Genomic DNA, 21,920 nt, shown 5'->3' on the forward strand with positions numbered 1-21,920 from the left:
GTTTTGATTTGAATGAGGGGTAGAAAGGTTGCATTGGAAGACTCATTAAAAGGCACTAATGGAAATAGTGTTTGCATTAGATGTACACACTGGTATGTGTGAGTAAAATAAACACAAAACTTAGGAAAACGGTTGTATTATTACTCTAGGCTATATGCATGATTGGAAACCAGTCCTGAAAAGGCTCATGGTTTTAGTCCAGATGTCTGGATAGAGACCTGGGTGTTCATAATTCAGTGCTTCATTAAACACAATACAACAACATGTCATACCACCCCTTAACAGTGTGTGCTCAAAACAAGGCCATAGACACATCCCAACCATGGCCTATGACATTTGCATAGGATCACTCCCTGACCAAAGACAGGCGGATGTGTGATGAGATTGTCTAACAGTATGCAGACAAACACCCAGGTCCTGCCTCCCACTCACAGCCATAAACAACCACATTTTCAGGAAGAACATGTACACATGTTCTTGGACATCTCCCAAGAACTATATAAAAATACAGTACAGGTGAGCATGACATGGTCATTAACTAACACAAATAAATACATACAGGGCATACATACAGTATTTCCTGTGGAACAGCAGTCATAAGTATCAGTAGTATTTCATTTTTCAAAGGTTCAACCCCTGCCTGTATGCGCTATAGCCATACTGAATAAGCACCCTTTACAGAGGGTCTGATGAATCCTCACTCTTACTTAGCTTTATGAAAATGTGAAATCTGGGAGAGGTATTTACCTTTCACTGAGGAACTGTGATTAAAATGCTTACTGAACATATTAAACACCCTCTGCTTTCACTGGTATAATCTGCAGTAAAACAGTGAGGGGTGTTGAACTTGAACGGTTTGGTTGCGATGCTGTGGAGTTAGTGCACACATGGGCCCTGCAGAGCATTTTCTAGGAACTCACAGCAAACTGGCAGGATTAAGAACACAAGGAAAGATGCTTTAAGTCCGCAGTACCTTTTGAGTAAGTGGTCAACAAAACAAAAAGCAAACATTAACAGTACATCATTTTCCTGAAAATAACATTTGGTAATATGATTTGACATGAGGTAAATCATTATACAAACTATTTACAATTTGCATATCAAGGATGTAAAATAGGTTGAGTAGAATTGAAGAATATGGAGTATTGACTCAAAATCAAATACTGTTCTATAGTAATGTGAGACATCAAATTGGAGGGACTCAGTATGCGCTTTCAATGACAGTGTACAGTAGTGTTGCTTTGGAGATATTCCATTGGTTCATCAGTGGATGATTGACAACACAAATAAGCCCCTCCCATTGTCTCCCATCCAAGAACAGTTACCAGTGTTAAACTGTTGTCAAGTCAAAAAGGGTAATATATACAGAACCACACTAACCATTTAAGGTGAGACTGTGGTTAAGCTTGGCCCGGGAGAATATAACCTGAGGGGAAACGTACATGGAGGTATTGTGAGGAAATAAAATCGAATTCATAACAGCAACCCGCCATTAGAGTCTGTGTGTGAGCGCGTGCACACACACGAAATGGCTATACAGTCCGTCGTCATGAAATACCATAGAGCCAGGTGTTTGTATGGACCATTCCTGCCTCTAAGTAGGCAATAGGAGTTACAAAACAACATAGGTTTACAGCAACCAATGTTCTGGTAACCTGATCTCTGTGACTCACAGACCACTGCTACCATAAATGATACATAACATGCCCACATAAATGAGGAAGACTTGGTCTTCATGGATTTTAAAATCAATTTCTCAGTGTGTATGTACATACAACGGAGAGATCAGTATACAGTATTCAAAGACGGACCTCATCTTCCCCCTATATACACACACTCCCTGACAAAAGAAAACAATTGAAAAACAGACCTCTGCCATCAGTGATTCAACATAGCATCAATACAATATAAAGGCAAACAAATACAAATGTATAGGTACTTGTGAATCGAATAAAAAATATTGTATAAAATTAAATTACACACATCCTCTAACTACAGTTTTATACAGTGTACACTGAGTGTACAAAACATTGTCTTTCCATGACAGACTGACCAGCTGAATCCAGGTGAAAGATATGATCCCTTATTGATGTCACTTAAAGAAGGATTTTTAAGCCTTGAGCCATGGATTGTGTATGTGTGCCATTCAACGGGTGAATGGGCAAGACAAAGGATTTAAGTGCCTTTGAATGGGGTATGATAGTAGGTGCTAGGTGCACCGGTTTGAGTGTGTCAAGAACTGCAACGCTGCTGGGTTTATCCCGTGTGTATCAATACTGGTCAACCACCCAAAGGACATCCAGCCAACTTGACACAGCTGTGGGAAGCATTGGAGTCAACATGAATTGAGGCTGTTCTTAGGGAAAGGGGTGGGGGGGTTCCACCCCAATATTAGGAAGGTGTTCTTAATGGTTTTGTACACTCAGTGTTTATCCTGCCATTGAGATTAACATGGGCATTATCGGGAGTAGTAGTAATATCAGTAATTGCAGTCATTTTAGTAGGAACAGAACAGAGAAGGGGGCTGCAGGAACAGGTTTGTGGGTCAGAATGGTGGGATAGGTTGGGGGCAAGGGATGGACAGGGGTTGCCAGTAGTTTTGGCTGAATAGACGAGGTAGGGTTTGTCACAACTCAGGCGGTGGTGGCTTTAAAAACAAAAACTGGCAGGAGAGTCATGTAATGTTTTTTTGTTTGTTTACATTTTCTGTCGTTAGCTTGTGCGTTCTTTGAAAATACACTGACCCTCTATCTCTCTCAGTATTTTTTAGTGCAGGACAGAGTCCCCAGTGCTCTCCTCAGATCTTTGGGATAGGGCCCTCTCAGACTTTGATGTCCTCCTGGACACTCAGCTGGGACAGGGTCTTCTTGATGCGCAGGGCGGTGAGGCGGGCAGCTCCGTTGGCGTACCAACACTCCCTCATGATCTTCCCCATCACACGCAGGGTCTTGGGGGACGGGGAGGGAGAGAGAAAAGAGGAAGATAGATAAAGTACAGTGTTATATAAAGCTCAGGAAAATTGGACCAACAGTTGAGCGAACATGAGGAAAATGAGGTTAGAGGAAGTCATATGCACAAGGATAAAAATAGGCTTATCGTAATACTGATAAGAAACCAGTGACACTTTCATATTAGTGAGTGACTGCTGTGTTTTCATAATAGGATTGTTTGATTGACCTCAAATGAACATGCATATCCATGTGTCCCTACCTCGTAGCTCTGCCACCAGTTGGGCACGTTGGGCCGTAGCTTCTGGTCACACACCAGCTTCCTCATCTCCTCTATGGAGGGGTCAGAGGGCACCAGGTCAAAGTACGGTAGCTGGTACTCCTCATGGATACCTCGGGGCAGAGGTCAAAGGTCAGGTTTCTAATCAATTGTGAATTCAACTTTTAACTATAGTGAGATAGAGAGATGCATCCCAAATGACACCATTCTCCTTATATAGTGCACTACCACTTGGAGACCTATGGGCCCTCGTCAAAAATAGTGCACTATACAGGGAGCCCTATGGGCCCTGGTCAAAAGTAGTTGACTATATAGGGAATAGGGTGCCATTTGGGACCAGCCAGAGTGTGCTGAGGGGGAGCCTGTCTGACCTGCAGCGTTGCAGCGGCGTGTGATCTCCCAGTAAACCAGGCCCAGAGCGTAGATGTCTGCACACTTAAACGAATCAAAATGCCTCATGTTGATGCTCTCATCCAGAACCTCAGGGGCCATGTACCTGACAGAGAGAATGTGTGTTTTATTAAGCTGGGGTGGCATGAGGGTTGTAAGTTGAGAAACAAAGTATTTCTTACGGTTGAGGACATGTGTGTGTTTGCACCTCTTTGTGCCCACTCTCTGGTTGGGGGCGATGTCTATGGTGTCGGTGGTGGACTCATGGCGCACGGCCAGCCCCAGGTCAGCAATGGCACAGGTACTGTTTTTCTTCACCAGGATGTTCTTTGACTTGAGGTCCCGGTGGGCAATACCAGGCTTACCTAGAGGAGGGCCGAGAGAGTGAGCCTACCTGACAATTACTGCATTCCTGGCAATCAATGGAAGTCATGTAACTGAGCATTAACATGTTCGTGTGAAACGTGTGTTTTATGTTGTCCAATTCATTTGAATCAAACAATCATAGATATCTGCAATATACCATTGTATACTACAGTAGACAAAAATGTAAATGTTCTTCCAGAATGACATCAATAATTGACCTATCAAGGAACATCTCTGTTGGTCTGAGTCAGTGCACTCAACAGAGATGCTTAAGTTTAGAGGGGCTGCTGTATAAGTCATACAGATCCATAACCCAGACTCTGACCAGGCTGAATGGGAGAGCTGGCGTTTCCTACCAGCTATGAAGCATGGCCTATATTTACAGAGGCACACCCTCACCCTGTGTGCCCAGGATCTCCATGTGCAGGTGTGCCAGGCCGCTGGCAGCAGACAGTGCCAGTTTGATCATTCCCTCGATGGTGATGGAGTAACGGTTCAGGTAGTCAAACAGAGAGCCGTATTCGTGGTAGTCTGACACCAGCCACAGCTGGGTCCATGTGCCATTATCTATGACAGAAAGATTGTTGGACAATACGTTCAGAGACCAATGTTCAGACCCTACACCTAATATAACAAAACTGACCTGAACACCAGAAATCTACAAGCAGTGCTCTTCGAAGGGGAATATTTGTTGTGATGTCATAGAACGACGGCCAGTATTTTGTTACCTTTGTTGTCGGCGGCGATGAATCCCAGGATGTTTTCGTGGCGCAGCATAATGGTCTGGTAGATCTCAGCCTCGCGGAACCAGGAGCGTTCCTCTCTGGACGAAAAGATCTTCACCGCCACGTCTCCTCCTCTCCAGCGGCCGCGCCACACTTCCCCGAAACGCCCTTTCCCTATAATCTCCTGCAGCACGATGGTCCTGGCCACTGTTCGCTGGACAAACAGAGGGAGGCCTGCACAGAGACACATGATCAAATCAAATCAAATTTATTTATATAGCCCTTCGTACATCAGCTGATATCTCAAAGTGCTGTACATAAACCCAGCCTAAAACCCCAAACAGCAAGCAATGCAGGTGTAGAAGCACGGTGGAGCATGATGGAGAGGACCAAGGCATATGGGACACAGAGACAAGGCAAAAAGAAAGAGGACTATACAGTTAGACAATCACATTGTGACACATGTCTAATATCAACCACATTTCCCCCTATGCATTTTGTTTTCTTCTATGGAAGACATTATTAAAGCTACAGTCACTAATCTCTTTTTTTCCTGTTTTGTGACTGCTTGAATTGATCAGAGCCCTAGTGTGGCTGTACTGACCGGAGCCTGATCCAGAGGTGGACAGGTCGTAAATGAGGTCCTGCAGGGTCTTGTCCTTGGCCATGTAGAGATGGTCACAGGAGGGGTCCTCCACCTCCAGCCTCTGCCTGTGGCTGTAGGCTTGCTGGTGGTACTGGAACAGGAACACACCCATGATTAGCAGCACACACAGCAGGCAGACGGGCCCTGCGACCACTGCTACCAGCTCCACTGGACCCCATTTAGCATCAGGGCCAAAAACACCCCCCAGGCCTGGCCGAGACGTCACTGAGAGAGGGAAGAGAAAGAATCAGACTAAATACATATTTCACATTTCATGAGTGAACATAACACAATTCCCTGAACTGTGTTTTGAGACCCTTGTCCTCTATTGTAGCAGACATCCTAGCCCTGTGGTTCGTAACGTGAGGGTGTGCAACCTGGGACATGTGCTTGTGTGTGGCGGTATACAGCTTATATTCCATGGTCGAGGTCGAGACACTCACCAGAGGTTACTTTGAGGTCGAGGCTGTTGCAGTAGTTAGTGTAGCAGCAGTGTGTGTAGAGGAGGCCCTCAGCGCTCAGGCAGTAGAAGGGCTGGCCCGGAGGTACCAGCTTGTCCCGGGTGATGCAGATACGGATGTGCTGCTCCAGCCCATTGATGAAAGACGTGGAGGCCATGCAGGCCCCGTCTGTCTCACACTGGGAGCCAGTCTTCTCACACTGGGCTGTGGTGCAGTTACACCACAAAGCTGTACAGAGAGAGAGAGAGATTATTTCAATATTTTTGAATAATGGTTTGGATAAACTCAAAACATGCTCAAAGCTGTAATGTCATAAGAAGTTGTGCTGGCACTGCCACATAAAAAACATTTCATGTCAACTTCACTCCACTGTATGAGATGCAAGTTTATATACAGCAGAGGGCGCTCATCGACAGCAGCAGTACCACACAGGGGCCCTTTGACAATTACATTTCCCTGGCACCAACTTAGTCCAGCGTGATCAAACGCACATCCTTTAGCGGGGTGCAGGGCCAAAGAAAGTTGGTATAAAATGAACAGAGGCAGTACAATCAGCAGCTCCAGCAGGTATCTTTGTTCACAAAACAACGTTTCGATCCTGCAAGGATGACCTGATGAAGATCCTTGCTGGATCAACATGTTGTTTGTGGTGGAGCTTCTGAGTGTGCTGGCTCTATTTATTTTATACTGACACCAACTTTCCCTATGATCATGTCAGATAAAGCATTGGACTACAGAAATTGGACTTCCTCCAACTGAACAACACCATTTCCCAGAGAATAACCAAACTATTTCAGCTTTTCTCTTGGAGAAAAATCAGACAGACGTCAACACTACTTTTTGTAAGGACACGTTGAAATAATAGCCAGTGAGTTTATTCGAAAATAGCCCGAGATTTTAAAGAGAAATATATCTCCTTTTGATAAAGCTGGTAGCATGCTCCATCAGGATAGAGAAGGCTCCAGAGAGCGATACATCTTCAGTATTTTAGGTCGCAGGGACTAGGACTAAGTTGACATTGTACAAATCTCTAGTCGTTGAAGAGGTAAACAACCCTTTAGTTTGATGATCCTTTAACAATCTTTTGAACTATACCTCTCAGAAATGTTTCAATTATTTACCATGCCCCAAATGGCATAATTTCACAAAACTAAGCAGAAGCGGAAAAGTGTGTTGTTTGAAACCATTTCAGATGGGGACAAACATGTTTTTAACCCAAACGGTCACAAAATTGACCCTATTAGCTAATGGTGTTTTTAACATCACAAGAGTACAACGAGACAGCACAACACCCCTACCCTACAGAGGTGGTTCATCCTGGAAATAGAGTATCAAAGGTAAATCAAACTGCGTGCCAAAGCTGTCCGTTTCAAAAAGACTCGTTCAGCGGCAGGCCGGGAAACAATTATAGCCATTCCAGAGATGGATTGAGATCTCTACTTGGAAATAACTCCATTTTGCATGGACATTGGCAGTGTGGTGAAAGGGCAACAACCTCTCCCTCAATGTGACCAAGACAAAGGAGCTGATCGTGGACTACAGGAAAAGGAGGGCCAAACAGGCCCCCATTCACATCAATGGGGCTGTAGTGGAGCGAGTCGAGAGTCTTAAAGTTCCTTGCTGTCCACATCACCAAATAACTATCATGGTCCAAACACACCAAGACAGTCCTGAAGAAGGCACAACTTCCCCCTCAGGAGACTGAAAAGATTTGGCATGGGTCCCCAGATCCTCAAAACGTTCTACATTGGCACCTGATGCCGAGCGGTATGGCAACTGCTCGGCATTTGACCGTAAGGCGCTACAGAGGGTAGTGCGTACGACCCAGTGGGCCAAGCTTCCTGTAATCCAGGACCTATATAATAGCCGGTGTCAGAGGAAAGCCCATAGAAATGTCAGAGAGTCAGACTGTTTTCTCTGCTACCGCATGGCAAGTGGTAACGGAGCGCCAAGTCTAGGTCCAAAAGGCTCCTTAACAGCTTCTACTCCCAAGCCATAAGACTGTTGAACAATTAATCAGATAGCCACCGGACTATTAGCTTGACCCCCCCCCCCCCCCCCTCCATTTGTTTTGTACACTGCTGCTCCTCGCTGTTTATCTATGCATAGTCATTTCACCCCTACCTACATGTACAAATTACCTCAACTAACCTGACTCGGTACCGGTACCCCCTGTATATAGCCTCCACATTGACTCGGTACCGGTACCCCCTGTATATAGCCTCCACATTGACTCGGTACCGGTACCCCCTGTATATAGCCTCCACATTGACTCGGTACCGGTACCCCCTGTATATAGCCTCCACATTGACTCGGTACCGGTACCCCCTGTATATAGCCTCCACATTGACTCGGTACCGGTACCCCCTGTATATAGCCTCCACATTGACTCGGTACCGGTACCCCCTGTATATAGCCTCCACATTGACTCGGTACCGGTACCCCCTGTATATAGCCTCCACATTGACTCGGTACCGGTACCCCCTGTATATAGCATCCACATTGACTCGGTACCGGTACCCCCTGTATATAGCCTCCACATTGACTCGGTACCGGTACCCCCTGTATATAGCCTCCACATTGACTCGGTACCGGTACCCCCTGTATATAGCCTCGTTATTGTGTTAGTTTATTATTTTATTGTATTTTTTACTTTAGTTTATTTGGTAAATATTTTCATAACTCTTCTTGAAATGCACTGTTGGTTAAGGGCTTGTAAATAAGCATTTCACAGTAAGGCCTACACTTGTTGTATTCGGCACATGTGACAAATAAAGTTTGATTTGATTTCACATTGAGGGCTTCCACTATTTTAAAGTAGTAAACTAGGTGGGGATTCCAAACTTGTGAGTGATCAGCCAATGATAAGAGAATTGTATTTTTCTTTAAAATTGGTTTGCCTAGTTTGTAAATGGCTTTAAGCTATATCACCGCCAACTGGTGACACACAAGATGTGGTTTAAGACTCCAGTATTGCAAGTAGCGGTAAATCACAAATATTAGCTTTACAATTTTTTCCCATTTTTTCTTTAAAAATGGAGATAGCTCTAATGGCGTTGCCCATGATATTACAGATGCCATAATGGCACAGATACAAAGTTGAGTACCTCTTTCCCTCTCTAAGATTCTAATCTCTCACAAGAATACAGTTCTGTTTTAAAAGGCCAGCTTGCTACCTATTTTCATGATTCCTCTCCTCCTAATTCGCCTATTGTCCACAAGTTCCATAACTAGCTAGCTAGAGCAAGTAACGTTAGCTAGTTCAAGCCAATGTTCTAAATAGGACAGAGCCTTCATTTAATTTAGCTAGCTAAGGAGAAAATATAAAGATTTGAGTGATGAGCAGTAAAAATGTAGGTTAGTTACCATTTTCTAGCTTACTTTTGTGACTGACTTTCCTTCACTGCCATAAACTGTTGTTAATAACCTGCACCTCACGTAACTATTTCACCTTGAACGCCTAGCCTGAAACAGGTTTTTGGATAAAAATCACACAATATCAACCCAGTTCAGTAGACTTTGTATGGGGAGTATGAGAGATTTTCACAGGTCTGTCAGACAGCAAGGTCAGCACAGCAGGCAGTGAGGTCTCTTTGGGTGAACCAGATCACAGAAATGACACATACACAGAATGAGAAGCAATTTTACAAGTTATTGCACATTGCAGACATCACAAGAAAGCTCAAAGACATCTGGGTAATTTGATACTCTCAACATACAGGCTCTATAATGGTAGACATACATGATGGAAGAGAGGTTCAAAGACAAAAGGTCTCTGTTTAGTGCAGACAGCTTGCTTTTAAATAGTGGTGTTCTACTGACAGTGTTACTATAATCAGAAGTGGACTTTGCCCATACAATTTCATAATCCTTAATCAACATCACATTGGCCCTTTGTGTGGCGATTACAGGGAATTTGACCAACCCAGACTGAGCTGAGATCAGTGGGGGTATCGGAGTGAACCCAGAATGTAGTTGTTGGGATAAGCCATCCTCCGGGTCAGCTTCCCGTGTACAGGGAGGGGTGATAAGACGAAAGGGGGAAACCCTAAAGTTTTTCGGAGTTTGTGGTCTGTACTGGAGGTTTGGGATTAGTCCCAGGCAGACTAGTCCTGAAAACGAGGACAGGGGAAGTAAAAGAAAAAGTAAAGGCAGGGAAGGGGCGTTCAATGTGTTTTAAACCCCTGCGGCGAGGGCTTTTTTTTGTGGTAGTGGTTTGTACAGAGGAGGGGGTTGACTTGTTTGAGCAGCTGCAGCTGTCATTAACCCAGTCTAGACAGTGACTGCCTCAGTGAAATTTTGGATAATTGAATTTCATTTGGGCACAGAGGCTGACATGGTGTGAAATTCCGATATATTTTTTTTCTTCCATCATAGTCTGTAAATGACTTCAATGTTAACACCAGACCTTCTGTTGCATTTCCCACACAACACACATTCCCAGGAATGAAGGAAACATGAGCTTTTTGGTTTCCAGAAGGTTCATCCTTTTGTAAATAGATTGATTAATAGGCTTAATGTTGATAGGAGCCTAATTAAAAGTGCAACCAGAACCCGGTGAAGATAAGAGTTCAAAAACATGGATAGCTACAGTAAAGTCGTGAGAAATGATAGGTGATTATTACTTGCTGACATGCTGTAAACTGGGGTTGAGGTTGGAGGTGTCACTCGAGATGAGGGTGGAGGAAAGAGCTCTGCACGAAGCAGGCAGCACTCAGACAGGGAATAACTGATTAAGATACCCAGGCGCCACCAGGCAGAAGAAGAAAAAGAAAACAAACACACTGCTGTACTCACCCCATCCCCTACCTCCCCGACAATCCCACTCCGATCGATACACAGGAAGTGTGTGTGTGTGTGCGCGCGTGCTTCTGTTTTTGTATCTGGGCTCCCAGTCTTCTGATTATATAGCAAAAGCTAGTTGGCTTTCTAGACACAGGTTCAGTGATCTTAAGCAGGCAGTGTGTTTCTCAAACAGTACTTAAATCAGTGAGAATGCTTGGGAGGCATGTTTACGTTCACATGTTGGATTGACCATTGAGGCAAGACTACAATCTGGAGAAACTCTAGTATTAGAAAACATGCTAAATCAGACCGGTGAGAACATGTAGTGCTATGCTGGAACAAAATATGTTTCCATGTCGATCAATTCAAGGCCATAGCGAGGTCTGTTTTTAAACAGACAGTAAAACCTGATAGTTAATAGCTAGGAGGCCCAAACTTGTATCTGGTTATAATAATAAATTATGATAATTATTATGATAATTATTATTATTAGGTGAGTGTTTATATTTGTCCTATTTCAAGGGCACATTGGTGGATTTTTCACCTTGTCAGCTCGGGATTCTAACTAATTATAGTGCCTAATGGAGTCTGGCCTCAGATACTCCAATGACTCCCTAACACAGGTGTCCTTGGAATTCAGACAGGATGCATAGTCTCAATTTGAGGAGGGGAAAAAACATTGAAAAATCAATGAGTGACTACAGAAGATTCGATAATACAGTTATAGATAATACTAATAGAAATGAGATAAGGAAAAACAGACCTCTTTCAATGACTGAATGACTCATGTAGTAGAAGATAATGCTGCAAGCATTTTACGAATACACGCCTCTCAATGTAATTACATGGCTGTTTCCCAAATCCCATGACTTACATTTTCTTATCTCACTACCTCGCCCAGCTCCCTTGTTGTCCAGCTCCTCCCTTCCCATCCTCTATCTAAATCCCTCTCCCTTTCCAAATATCACAAACCCAGGGAACGTGAGTTGGTCACTCACTGTAACCTCTCTTCATTAAACATCTCAATCATACTGTTTCACACACACACACACACAATATCTTGTTTGCCTTTAAGCCTCCGTACTCTGATGCGGTTTATCAACAGGCACGTACATGCAAAATTAAAGGCCATGGATTTTTTTAAATTTTCTTGAAAAAAAGTAAACCCTTTCACCTCCCAACCTTGGCACAAGAACAGCTGTGGTTTAAAGCTTCCCCTGGGCTTGAGCGAGGTAATCATTTATTTGGGGGCTTTTATTTGGTGTGGTTTAGAAATTAACACACGCACACCCTCCTGCCCGTTTGTGTCTGAGGGGTCTTTCAGTTTCAGCTACTATGCTGTGGGAGTATTCCCACGTCAGAAGGGAAAAAACATTTCTTAATGACATCTGTGGCCTTGACTCATTCAGACAACACACACACTGTAAAATGATAACACTAGATTAATGCTTAGGGGTGGAGCCTATTATATATATATATTTTGTTGTCTTATACATGAGAGCATTTCAAATCGACCCCAATGTGTACATTTCAAAAGGCAAAAATATGAGTTTGCCTAAATATTACTTCAAATAGACCCATAAGAAAGGCAATCTATGTACAGTACCAGTCAAAAGTTGACACACCTACACATTCAAGGGTTTTTCTTTATTGTTAGTGTTTTCTACAATGTAGAATAAGATTGAAGACATCAAAACCATGAAATACATCTAGTAACCAAAAAGTGTTAAATAAATCAAAATATATTTTATATGTGAGATTCTTCAAAGTAGCCACCCTTTGCCTTGATGACAGCTTTGCGCACTCATTACATTCTCTCAACCAGCTTCACCTGGTATGCTTTTCCAACAGTCTTAAACGGTGTTCCCATATATGCTGAGCACTTGTTGTCCAACTCATCCCAAACAATCTCATTTGGGTTGAGGTCGGGTGATTGTGGAGGCCAGGTCATCTGATGCAGCCCTCCATCACTCTCCTTCTTGGTCAAATAGCCCTTACACAGCCTGGAGGTGTGTTGGGTCATTGTCCTATTGAAAAACAAATGATAGTTCCACTAAAACAAACCAGATGGGAGGGTATATCGCTGCAAAATGCTGTGGTAGCCATGCTGGTTAAGTGTGCCTTGAATTCTAAATAAATCAGTGTCATCAGAAAAGCACCCCCACACAGTCACACCTCCTCCTCCATACTTCACGATGGGAACCACACATGCGAAAGACATCCGTTCACCAACTCTGCATCTCACAAAGACATGGTGGTTGGAAGCAAAAATATCACATTTGGACTCATCAGACCAAAGGACAGATTTCCACCGGTCTAATGTCAATTGTTCCTGTTTCTTCTTATTGGTATCCTTTAGTAGTGGTTTCTTTGCAGGAATTTGACCATGAAGGCCTGATTCACGCAGTCTCTTCTGAACAGTTGATGTTGAGATGTGTCTGTTAGTTAAACTCTGTGAAGAATTTATTTAGGCTGCAATGTCTGAGGTGCAGTTAACTCTAATGAACTTATCCTCTGCAGCAGAGGTAACTCTGGGTCTTCCTTTCCTGTGGCAGCCCTCATGAGAGACAGTTTCATCATAGCGTTTGATGGTTTTGCGACTGCACTTGACAAAACTTTCCGAATTGACTGACCTTCATGTCTTAAAATAATGATGGACTGTTGTTTCTCTTTGCTTATTTGAGTTGTTCTTGCCATAATATGGACTTGGTCTTTTACCAAATAGGGCCATCTTCTGTCTACCACCCCTACCTTGTCACAACAACTGATTGTCTCAAACACATTACGAAGGAAGGAAATTCCACAAATTCACTTTTAACAAGGCACACCTGTTAATGGAAATGCATTCCAGGTGACTACCTCATGAAGCTGGTTGAGAGAATGCCAAGAGTGTGCAGAGCAGTCATCTCAAGTATATTTGGATTTGTTCAGCACTTTTTCAGTTACTACATGATTCCATGTGTTATTTCATAGTTTTGATGTCTTCACTATTATTCTACAATGCAGAAAATAGTAAAATGAATGAAAAAGCCTGTAATGAGTAGGTGTGTCTGAACTTTTGACTGGTACTGTCAATTATTTTACCATTGGGGTGATTACAATGCTGGACAGTGCCATGGCACCTTCTGGACATTTGATATCCAGTCACACCTCAGACCTTTTTTGCGCACGCACGCACGCGCACACGCGCACACACACGCACACGCACACGCACACGCACACGCACACACACACACACACACACACACTCAAGAAGGTTGTTATTTTATGTTGTTATTGAATTTTTGATGAAAGTTTCATAACATCTATTTTTGCCATTAAGTTAAAAGCACTTTTAAAAAGGAAATATGGCTTATATAAATCTAGATGCAAGTCTTTTAGATAAAATGGGAGGACCTTGATGAGATTTCAAATACACACCACAAACTGCATCTGTGTTATTGTACCGGATCTGAGCGCAGATCTGAGTACACACAGGCACACCGCACAAGTACACACGTCAAGTGGCCCTGTGCTGAATGTGTGGCAAGGTTATTCACTGGCACTATAGAAAAGCATATACAATAAATAGGCTACACAACTTACAATTTCTACACAGACAGGCTAGGCCTTACTTGGGAGAAAGGAGGTGGTGTAGAAGTAAAGTGAGAGGAAATGTTTTCAACAGCAACGTGTTTTTAGAGAATGCTGTGATGCGTCAAGACTGTCGAAGAAATAGTGTGGCAGAGCAAACACTTGAGGACCATGGTTGTGTTAAAAGCGGGGGTTTGGCGTGTTACTAAAGTCAAGCACAGTACAGGTATTGTTTGGCGACAGGGCTGTGTGAAGGGAGTGGGGGAGGGAGAGAGGAGAAAAAGGGTACAGTAGAGAGAAGGAGAAAAAAGGCTACATGTGCACATTGTATTGCTTTGTACATTGTGATGTAGCCTAAGGACACTTCACTTTAAATGTATGGCAAACAAAAAAATACAACTCTGTTGACTACTTTAAACAATTTACACTGAACATTTTACAACACTTTTACTGCAAGAACTGTGCAGATGCAAAGTTTGGTAACATAATTTCAGTAAAATTGGCCTCTGTTTTTTTATGCGACCACATTAAAACTGTTAAATAGGCCTATCTGCTCCGAATTAAGATTCAAAGATGTCTGCAGAAAGAATGGGGTGTCAGCTACAGATGTAGGATCTTCATTTCAGCCAGTTTGTTACACCTGGAAAATGATCATGCAGGAACAGAACATTTTTTTGTAGTGGATACATTGTTCATTACAGCAAATCAAGTCTGACATTTTAAAGTGGAAATTATAAACTTTAGAAGTCTTTTTAAACCTTGAATACACTACAAGTTTGCATTTCTTGCTGGACACAGAAATTAATAATTATGGATATGAAAGCAAGGCTCTGAATGCAGGGCTCTACAGTGTGAACACCTGAATATTTAGAAGCACCAGTGCACCAGCGACTCCTGTGGCGGGCCGGGTGCAGTGCATGCTAACCAAGGTCGCTAGGTGCACGGTGTTTCCTCCGACACATTGGTGCGGCTGGCTTCCGGGTTGGATGTGCACTGTTTTAAGAAGCTGTGCAGCTTGGTTGGGCTGTGTTTCGGAGGACGCATGGCTTTCAACCTTCGTCTCTCCCGAGCCCGTACGGGAGTTGTAGCAAAGAGACAAGATAGTAATTACTAACAATTGGATAACATGAAATTGGGGAGAAAAGGGGGTAAAAAATAATTTTAAAAAGCCCAAGATAGATAGACACCCACCATTTCAGATGTTTTTTTAAAAATTATAATTTGTTTTACCCCTTTTCTCCACAATTTTGTGATATCCAATTTGTAGTTACAGTCTTGTCCCATCACTGCAACTCCCCTACGGACTCGGGAGGGGCCAAGGACGAAAGCCACGCGTTAATTTGTCGGAGGAAACATCGTCCAGCTCCCCTAACCCAGACGACGCAGGGCCAATTGTGAGCCGCCTCACGGGTCTTCTGGTCACGGCCGGCAGTGACATAGCCAGGGATTGAACGCGGGTCTGTAGTGACACCTCAAGCGCTGCGATGCAGTGCCTTAAACACCATAGTACCCTCCAAACGCTTCATCAAGCTCGAGACCCTGGGTCTCGATCCCGCCCTGTGCAACTGGGTACTGGACTTCCTGACGGGCCGCCCCCAGGTGGTGAGGGTAGGTAACAACATCTCCACCCCGCTGATCCTCAACACTGGGGCCACACAAGGGTGCGTTCTGAGCCCTCTCCTGTACTGGCCATGCACGCCTCCAACTCAATCATCAAGTTTGCGGACGACACTACAGTGGTAGGCTTGATTACCAACAACGACGAGACGGCCTACAGGGAGGTGGTGAGGGCCCTCGGAGTGTGGTATCAGGAAAATAACCTCACACTCAACGTCAACAAAACTAAAGGAGATGATTGTGGACTTCAGGAAACACCCCCCTATCCACATTGATGGGACAGTAGTGGAGAGGGTAGTAAGTTTTAAGTTCCTCGGCGTACACATCACAGACAAACTGAATTGGTCCACCCACACAGACAGCATCGTGAAGAAGGCGCAGCAGCGCCTCTTCAACCTCCGGTCGGCTGAAGAAATTCGGCCAAAAGCACTCACAAACTTCTACAGATGCACAATCGAGAGCATCCTGTCGGGCTGTATCACTACCTGGTACGGCAACTGCTCCGCCCACAACCGTAAGGCTCTCCAGAGGGTAGTGAGGTCTGCACAACGCATCACCGGGGGCAAACTACCTGCCCTCCAGGACACCTACACCACCCGATGTCACAGGAAGGCCATAAAGATCATCAAGGACAACAACCACCCAAGCCACTGCCTGTTCACCCCGCTATCATCCAGAAGGCGAGGTCAGTACAGGTGCATCAAAGCAGGGACCGAGAGACTGAAAAACAGCTTCTATCTCAAGGCCACCAGACTGTTAAACAGCCCCCACTAACATTGAGTGGCTGCTGCCAACACACCGACTCAACTCCAGCCACTTTAATAATGGGAATTGATGGAAATTGATGTAAAATATATCACTAGCCACTTTAAACAATGCTACTTAATGTTTACATACCCTACATTACTCATCTCATATGTATATGTATATACTGTACTCTATATCATCTACTGCATCTTTATGTAATACATGTATCACTAGCCACTTTGTTTACATGCCCTACATTACTCATCTCATATGTATATACTGTACTCGATACCATCTACTGCATCTTGCCTATGTCGTTCTGTACCATCACTCATTCATATATCTTTATGTACATATTCTTTATCCCTTTACACTTGCGTGTATATGGTAGTCGTTTTGGAATTGTTAGATTAGATTACTCGTTGGTTATTACTGCATTTTCGGAACTAGAAGCACAAGCATTTCGCTACACTCGCATTAACATCTGCTAACCATGTGTATGTTACAAATACATTTGATTTGATAAACCACTGCGCAACTCGGGAGGCCCCTCCATTTCAGATGGTTCTGAAATTGTTTCTGTAGTTAGAAACAGATAAGATTAGCATTCCTGCAACATTATTTTGTTGAAATATAACTTGATCTGAGGAAGTAAGATAATTGATTGGACCCAAATTGGTAATTTGAAATTATAGGACTCATAACATTCAATAAATATTGTACATAATATCTGACTTGGACCCAAAGCATTTTTAACAATAGCTAGGTTTCCATCAAATTGGTGACAGATTTTCATGTGAAAATTTCCCACCGGAAATGCGTTTCCATCAAATTGACTTGAGGATAAAAGGCTTTGCGTGATGACCCAGTGCACATAAATACCTTTTGCGGGTAAATGGGTTTCTATCGCATTTTCATGGTTTTCTCACCAAAAAATGTTTTGTTATAAAGTGAGTGTGCCCACTCTGGTATTGGCACATGTACTCTAGCCCAGAGTTTAATCTGCAGCCTAATAAACTGCATCCATTTCCAACAAGTTGTAGTGGTAGGTCCACACATTTTTCGCATGCCTCCAATTTTATTTCGATATGATTGTTATTATTTCAATATTTGAGTATAAAAGCTTTTTCACCAACATTTCTCTCATAATTAATTTTATTGACACAAAAATACCTCATCTTGTCTACTGTATTTTGTTTTGTCGACATTTGGAAAGTTTACCATTAGGCCAATCATACATTTTTTTTTATCCGACATGTACTTTACTGGCTAAAGAAATGTTGGATGGAAACCTGGTTAATGGATAAGACACGGGGATTCCAAATATATGGTCAAAAGCCAACCACACCAATCAGTATGAAGCTGCGGCTTGGAGTATTGTTTCTAGTATTTATTCCTAGTGAATTTTTCCCCTTGTTCAGAGGAATTAGTAATTGACATCGTTAGGTTTATATCCAATCCTACATTCTGAAATTACCAGGTTCTGACCACTGTTCCTGCTAGATGGTGATTTAAAAAAAAAGATTATTGGAGTGGTATCACAGCTCCCCCTTGCAGTGTAAGGCTCCGTGGCGAAACGGATGCCATATACTTAAAATGTTTCCAAACTTTGCATCGTATTTAGTGTCGCCAGAGTCTGTCAATAGAACAGGAAGTTACCAAACCACAGAACAAGATGAAAATGTGGTTTTAGGCAATGAATTTAAACAATTAGTACTCACTTATAGGAATGGATAGGCCTATTGGAATAGTAAAGTTAAATAATACACATTATATGACTGTTGCCTCACGTTTTAATTTGTGATGGTAATTACATTTGTTTTTGATGATGATTATTAGGTTGAGGTCGCTAGCGACAGTATCTTCAACCTAGGGTTCGTAAATTCACTCTGGCTATCTACTCGGATTTCAGAGCACTCTCGTCTGAGTGTGCCAGAGCGCAGAATAACTGATGAATTTACGAACGCTCAACACCCATTGAATATGGCCGGTGTCAGTAAACATCTGAAAAAAAAGCTTAATTAAAATTGTTTCCAGCAGCACAGTTACAACCACCAATGCTCTGGATAACATGAAAATAGCCTAACCAGCTCTGCTAGCAAGCTAGGGTGCGTTCGTAAATTCACTTTGGAGCGACAAAGAGTGCGCTCTGGTCATTCGTAAATTCAGAGCGTTGCCAGATTGACTATTTACAAACTGACAACGTTAGCTTGGGTGCTTTAATGCCGTTGTGAGGTCAGAACGCGGATCAAACCTACTTCTCGGCCAGAGCGTCCAGTGTGCACTCTGAACGCTCCAACAGCTAGCTAGCTAGTAGCTAGCTAGCTACTCTGTAAACTAGCTTGACTTGCTAGAAAATTAGATAAACAAGTTGAGAAAAAACAAACTAAACAAAACATGTTTTATTATCACCTGAAACAATGTTTCTTCTGTCTTGAATTTAAAGGTCATATTTTGCAATGTCCCAAAATAAATGCGATCTCTGACAAGAAACTAGGCTCTCCTCCATCTTGTCTTGTTGTGAAACCCTATGCTCTCTGTCCAGTAGTAGCGGAATGAGATTGCGTGAAGATGACATATAGCATAATGAAATACATCACGATGTGTATGGGGCATAACCTTCCAAAGAGGAAGGAAGGCATAGAGAAAAATAGAGAAGGCATAGAGAAAAAAACCTAGAGAAAAAAACCCTTCCAAAGAGGAAGGCATAGAGAAAAATATGCCTAATGTCATTGATCACATCAACAATGGGTTTATCCAACTCATAATGGTAAACTAGATCATCCTAAAGTTAGTTACTTAACTTTGCAGACTCAACAGATAAAGCGTATAGAAAAGGACATGTTTAAATGGGTATATTAGGCTAAGTGACAAAAGTTGAGAAGAGCAATCAAATAGGCCCACAGAAAGAAACAGGATTTAAAAAAAGTTGAAATAGGCTGAGACTTTCACAATAAATCACAGTTGTAAAGAGAAGCTGTGATAATTTAGTCCAGGCTTTTATCACCATTCATTCCAGTAGATTAGATAACAAACTGGAAAATCTCCATTACTCCATTGTTTGGACATTTTTAATCTCCACACATGGATACAACCAAGCCCCCTGCCCTGCCCAGAGAAAAAGGTCCATATACATGCAATCTGTATTTACACTGTTGGAAACTCTTTTGAAGCCACAAGCGCCCAACCATATCATCCATGTTATTCAAACATTAGGAGTTCACGATCAAGGGCTCTTTTAAAGAGACTAGGACTGAGTGTCTATAGACCTTGAAGCCTCTTCTCTCTACATGTACGAAACACGCTAAAGGCCATGGAGAGGGAGAACTGAGGCCGAGTTCTGTTTACTCATTTATGCTTTTTCATAAATGTATATTTTATCCAGTAATGATAAACTCAGGCTGATTGGTAGAACAACACACAATGGCCCGTTTCGCAATATACTCCAGCTCTTCGAAGCTAAATAGGTCAGCCTCAGACACCAGCTTGCTAAACCATTGTGTTGTAGTCTCAGCAAAAGCGTTTAGATCTGCACTTTAAAACCACGACACTAGCTATCTTGTTTGCAGAGTTTACAGTTCACACACCAAAATAAACTGCTAAAAAACAGATTTTCACAGGAAATGACGACAAAAACATAAGGTCAAATTTAGGAATAAGGAACTCATACCTTACTTGATGAGGAATCTGAGTTAGCACATTTAAATGCTTTGATATTGAATATTATGAGGTAGTTTATGATAAATAAATAAACTAATATTTCCATATTCGTTTTTGAGAATACAGCAAATTAATTAAACTTTGATTAGATGACTCAAGGCAATTTGTTAAACCACTGCTTTTGGATTCTTGTGAATTGTATCAAGGAATGGTGGAAGGTCCTTGGTAGACAACCTTGGCTGTTCATCCCAAATCCTAAAAACTGTGCTATGTCTGAGATGTTTACTAACGCGATCCAAGTATCCATCCAATTAGCTTCTAGCTGGCCAGAGAACTAACGTTATGCTATTCTCAAGCAGTTAGTTAGCTAGCTATAAAGCATATGTATACATAACGTCAAACAGTGTAGGTAGCTAGCTAGCTAGCTAGCTGATTCTCTTATTTTCATCTCTATTGCAATACTATTAGCCGTAAACAATCAGGTTCAATTAGCTAACTCGACTTGCTTTATACCAAATCCGTGCGCCATGTTGTGCTATTACTAAGCAATGTAAATTCCATTCACAAACAGAGCAAGTAAAATACACACAGGCAGGAATATAAACTTAATCGGAAAAACATTACACTTACCATCATAAATTCCAAATATGCAAACCAGGACGAGAATAATTAACAAAATTTGATTATTAGCCATGATCGCTATATTCCCATTGCATTGCATTAATATTTGGGCTAGTAGTGTGGTATTGACAGCGGAGCGGACAAAAACACACAGCTCCAGTCAGACAACAGACAGACAGACAGACACGTTGAAGGGGGTGGGTGGAGGATTTAATTAAAGGGGAGTAACGGCTAACTAGTTCTTATTATGAAGTATGTCGATAAAATAAAGTTGGTAGGCCCTCTAGAAAGCACAATGTAAGGTTTGTATTATCTGTTCAAGGCTTAAAACGTAAACTTTTAAAATCAGGTGGTTTACATATTGAATATGCCTTTAACCTTGTAGCTAGCTATACACCATGTACCACACACATAATATAACCTTACATGATCTCTATGATACCCATGGGGGACGGTGGGCGCAACTTTCACTGGGGACGGGAACGGGGGACATGGCCCCCCCACATGAAATTGCATTTTTGTGTGCCCTATCATTGCACTTGTGATACAAACCTGGGGGGTACTTTAGGACCATGCGGACGCCTCAGAGCGGTCTGGTAGGTTTGTGTGCAGAATGGATTTAGGACCACGCAGACTCCACCTGTGTGAAGGCAAATCTTCTGAAAGGCTGGTGTATAGGACCAGCACAGGAGAGATTAACAGTGGCAGCTGTTGTCTGTGTTGTGCTTTTTCTCCGAGTTGAAAAAGCAATGAGATCAGAAACTGCCTACTCTTTAGTTGACTGATCTAGCAGGCAAGGTAACTGCAATTTGACAGAAAAAAATATTTATTCCCAGCTAGTAGTGTAACTGACGTTTTAATTCAGCTAACGTTTCATTTCGACTGAAGTGAATGAACTACTAGCAATTCATTAAATTGTATAATATAATTAAATTATATAAATATTTATCTTCTATGTGTCAAATAGAAATCATAGAGATCGTGTGTTTATAGATTGTGTATAGGCCTGTCTCCCAAATGAATCTTCTCTTTGTGCCAGACTGGGTTCAAATGCCTTCTGTTTAATATTTCTGTATTTATTTATCAGTCTGGTTGAAGGTG

The 21,920-nt window shown here is 42.5% G+C and overlaps 1 protein-coding gene across 1 annotated transcript; it reads right to left on the minus strand.

Annotated features, from left to right (window-relative positions):
• Window positions 1-120: 120 nt before the first annotated feature.
• LOC110494313 (activin receptor type-1B) lies at window positions 121-21,016 on the minus strand. Its single transcript, XM_021569270.3, has 9 exons — window positions 20,829-21,016; window positions 5,799-6,044; window positions 5,314-5,580; window positions 4,713-4,943; window positions 4,384-4,551; window positions 3,827-3,983; window positions 3,600-3,724; window positions 3,211-3,341; window positions 121-2,947 (listed from the first exon to the last, which is right to left on the minus strand). The coding sequence occupies exons 1-9, from the start codon at window positions 20,917-20,919 to the stop codon at window positions 2,822-2,824; spliced, it is 1,542 nt and encodes a 513-aa protein (XP_021424945.3). The 5' UTR covers window positions 20,920-21,016; the 3' UTR covers window positions 121-2,821.
• Window positions 21,017-21,920: the final 904 nt, after the last annotated feature.

This window comes from Oncorhynchus mykiss, chromosome 17, assembly GCF_057628025.1.
Source record: "Oncorhynchus mykiss isolate SJ-2025 chromosome 17, ASM5762802v1, whole genome shotgun sequence".
Classification (NCBI taxonomy): Eukaryota; Metazoa; Chordata; class Actinopteri; order Salmoniformes; family Salmonidae; genus Oncorhynchus; species Oncorhynchus mykiss.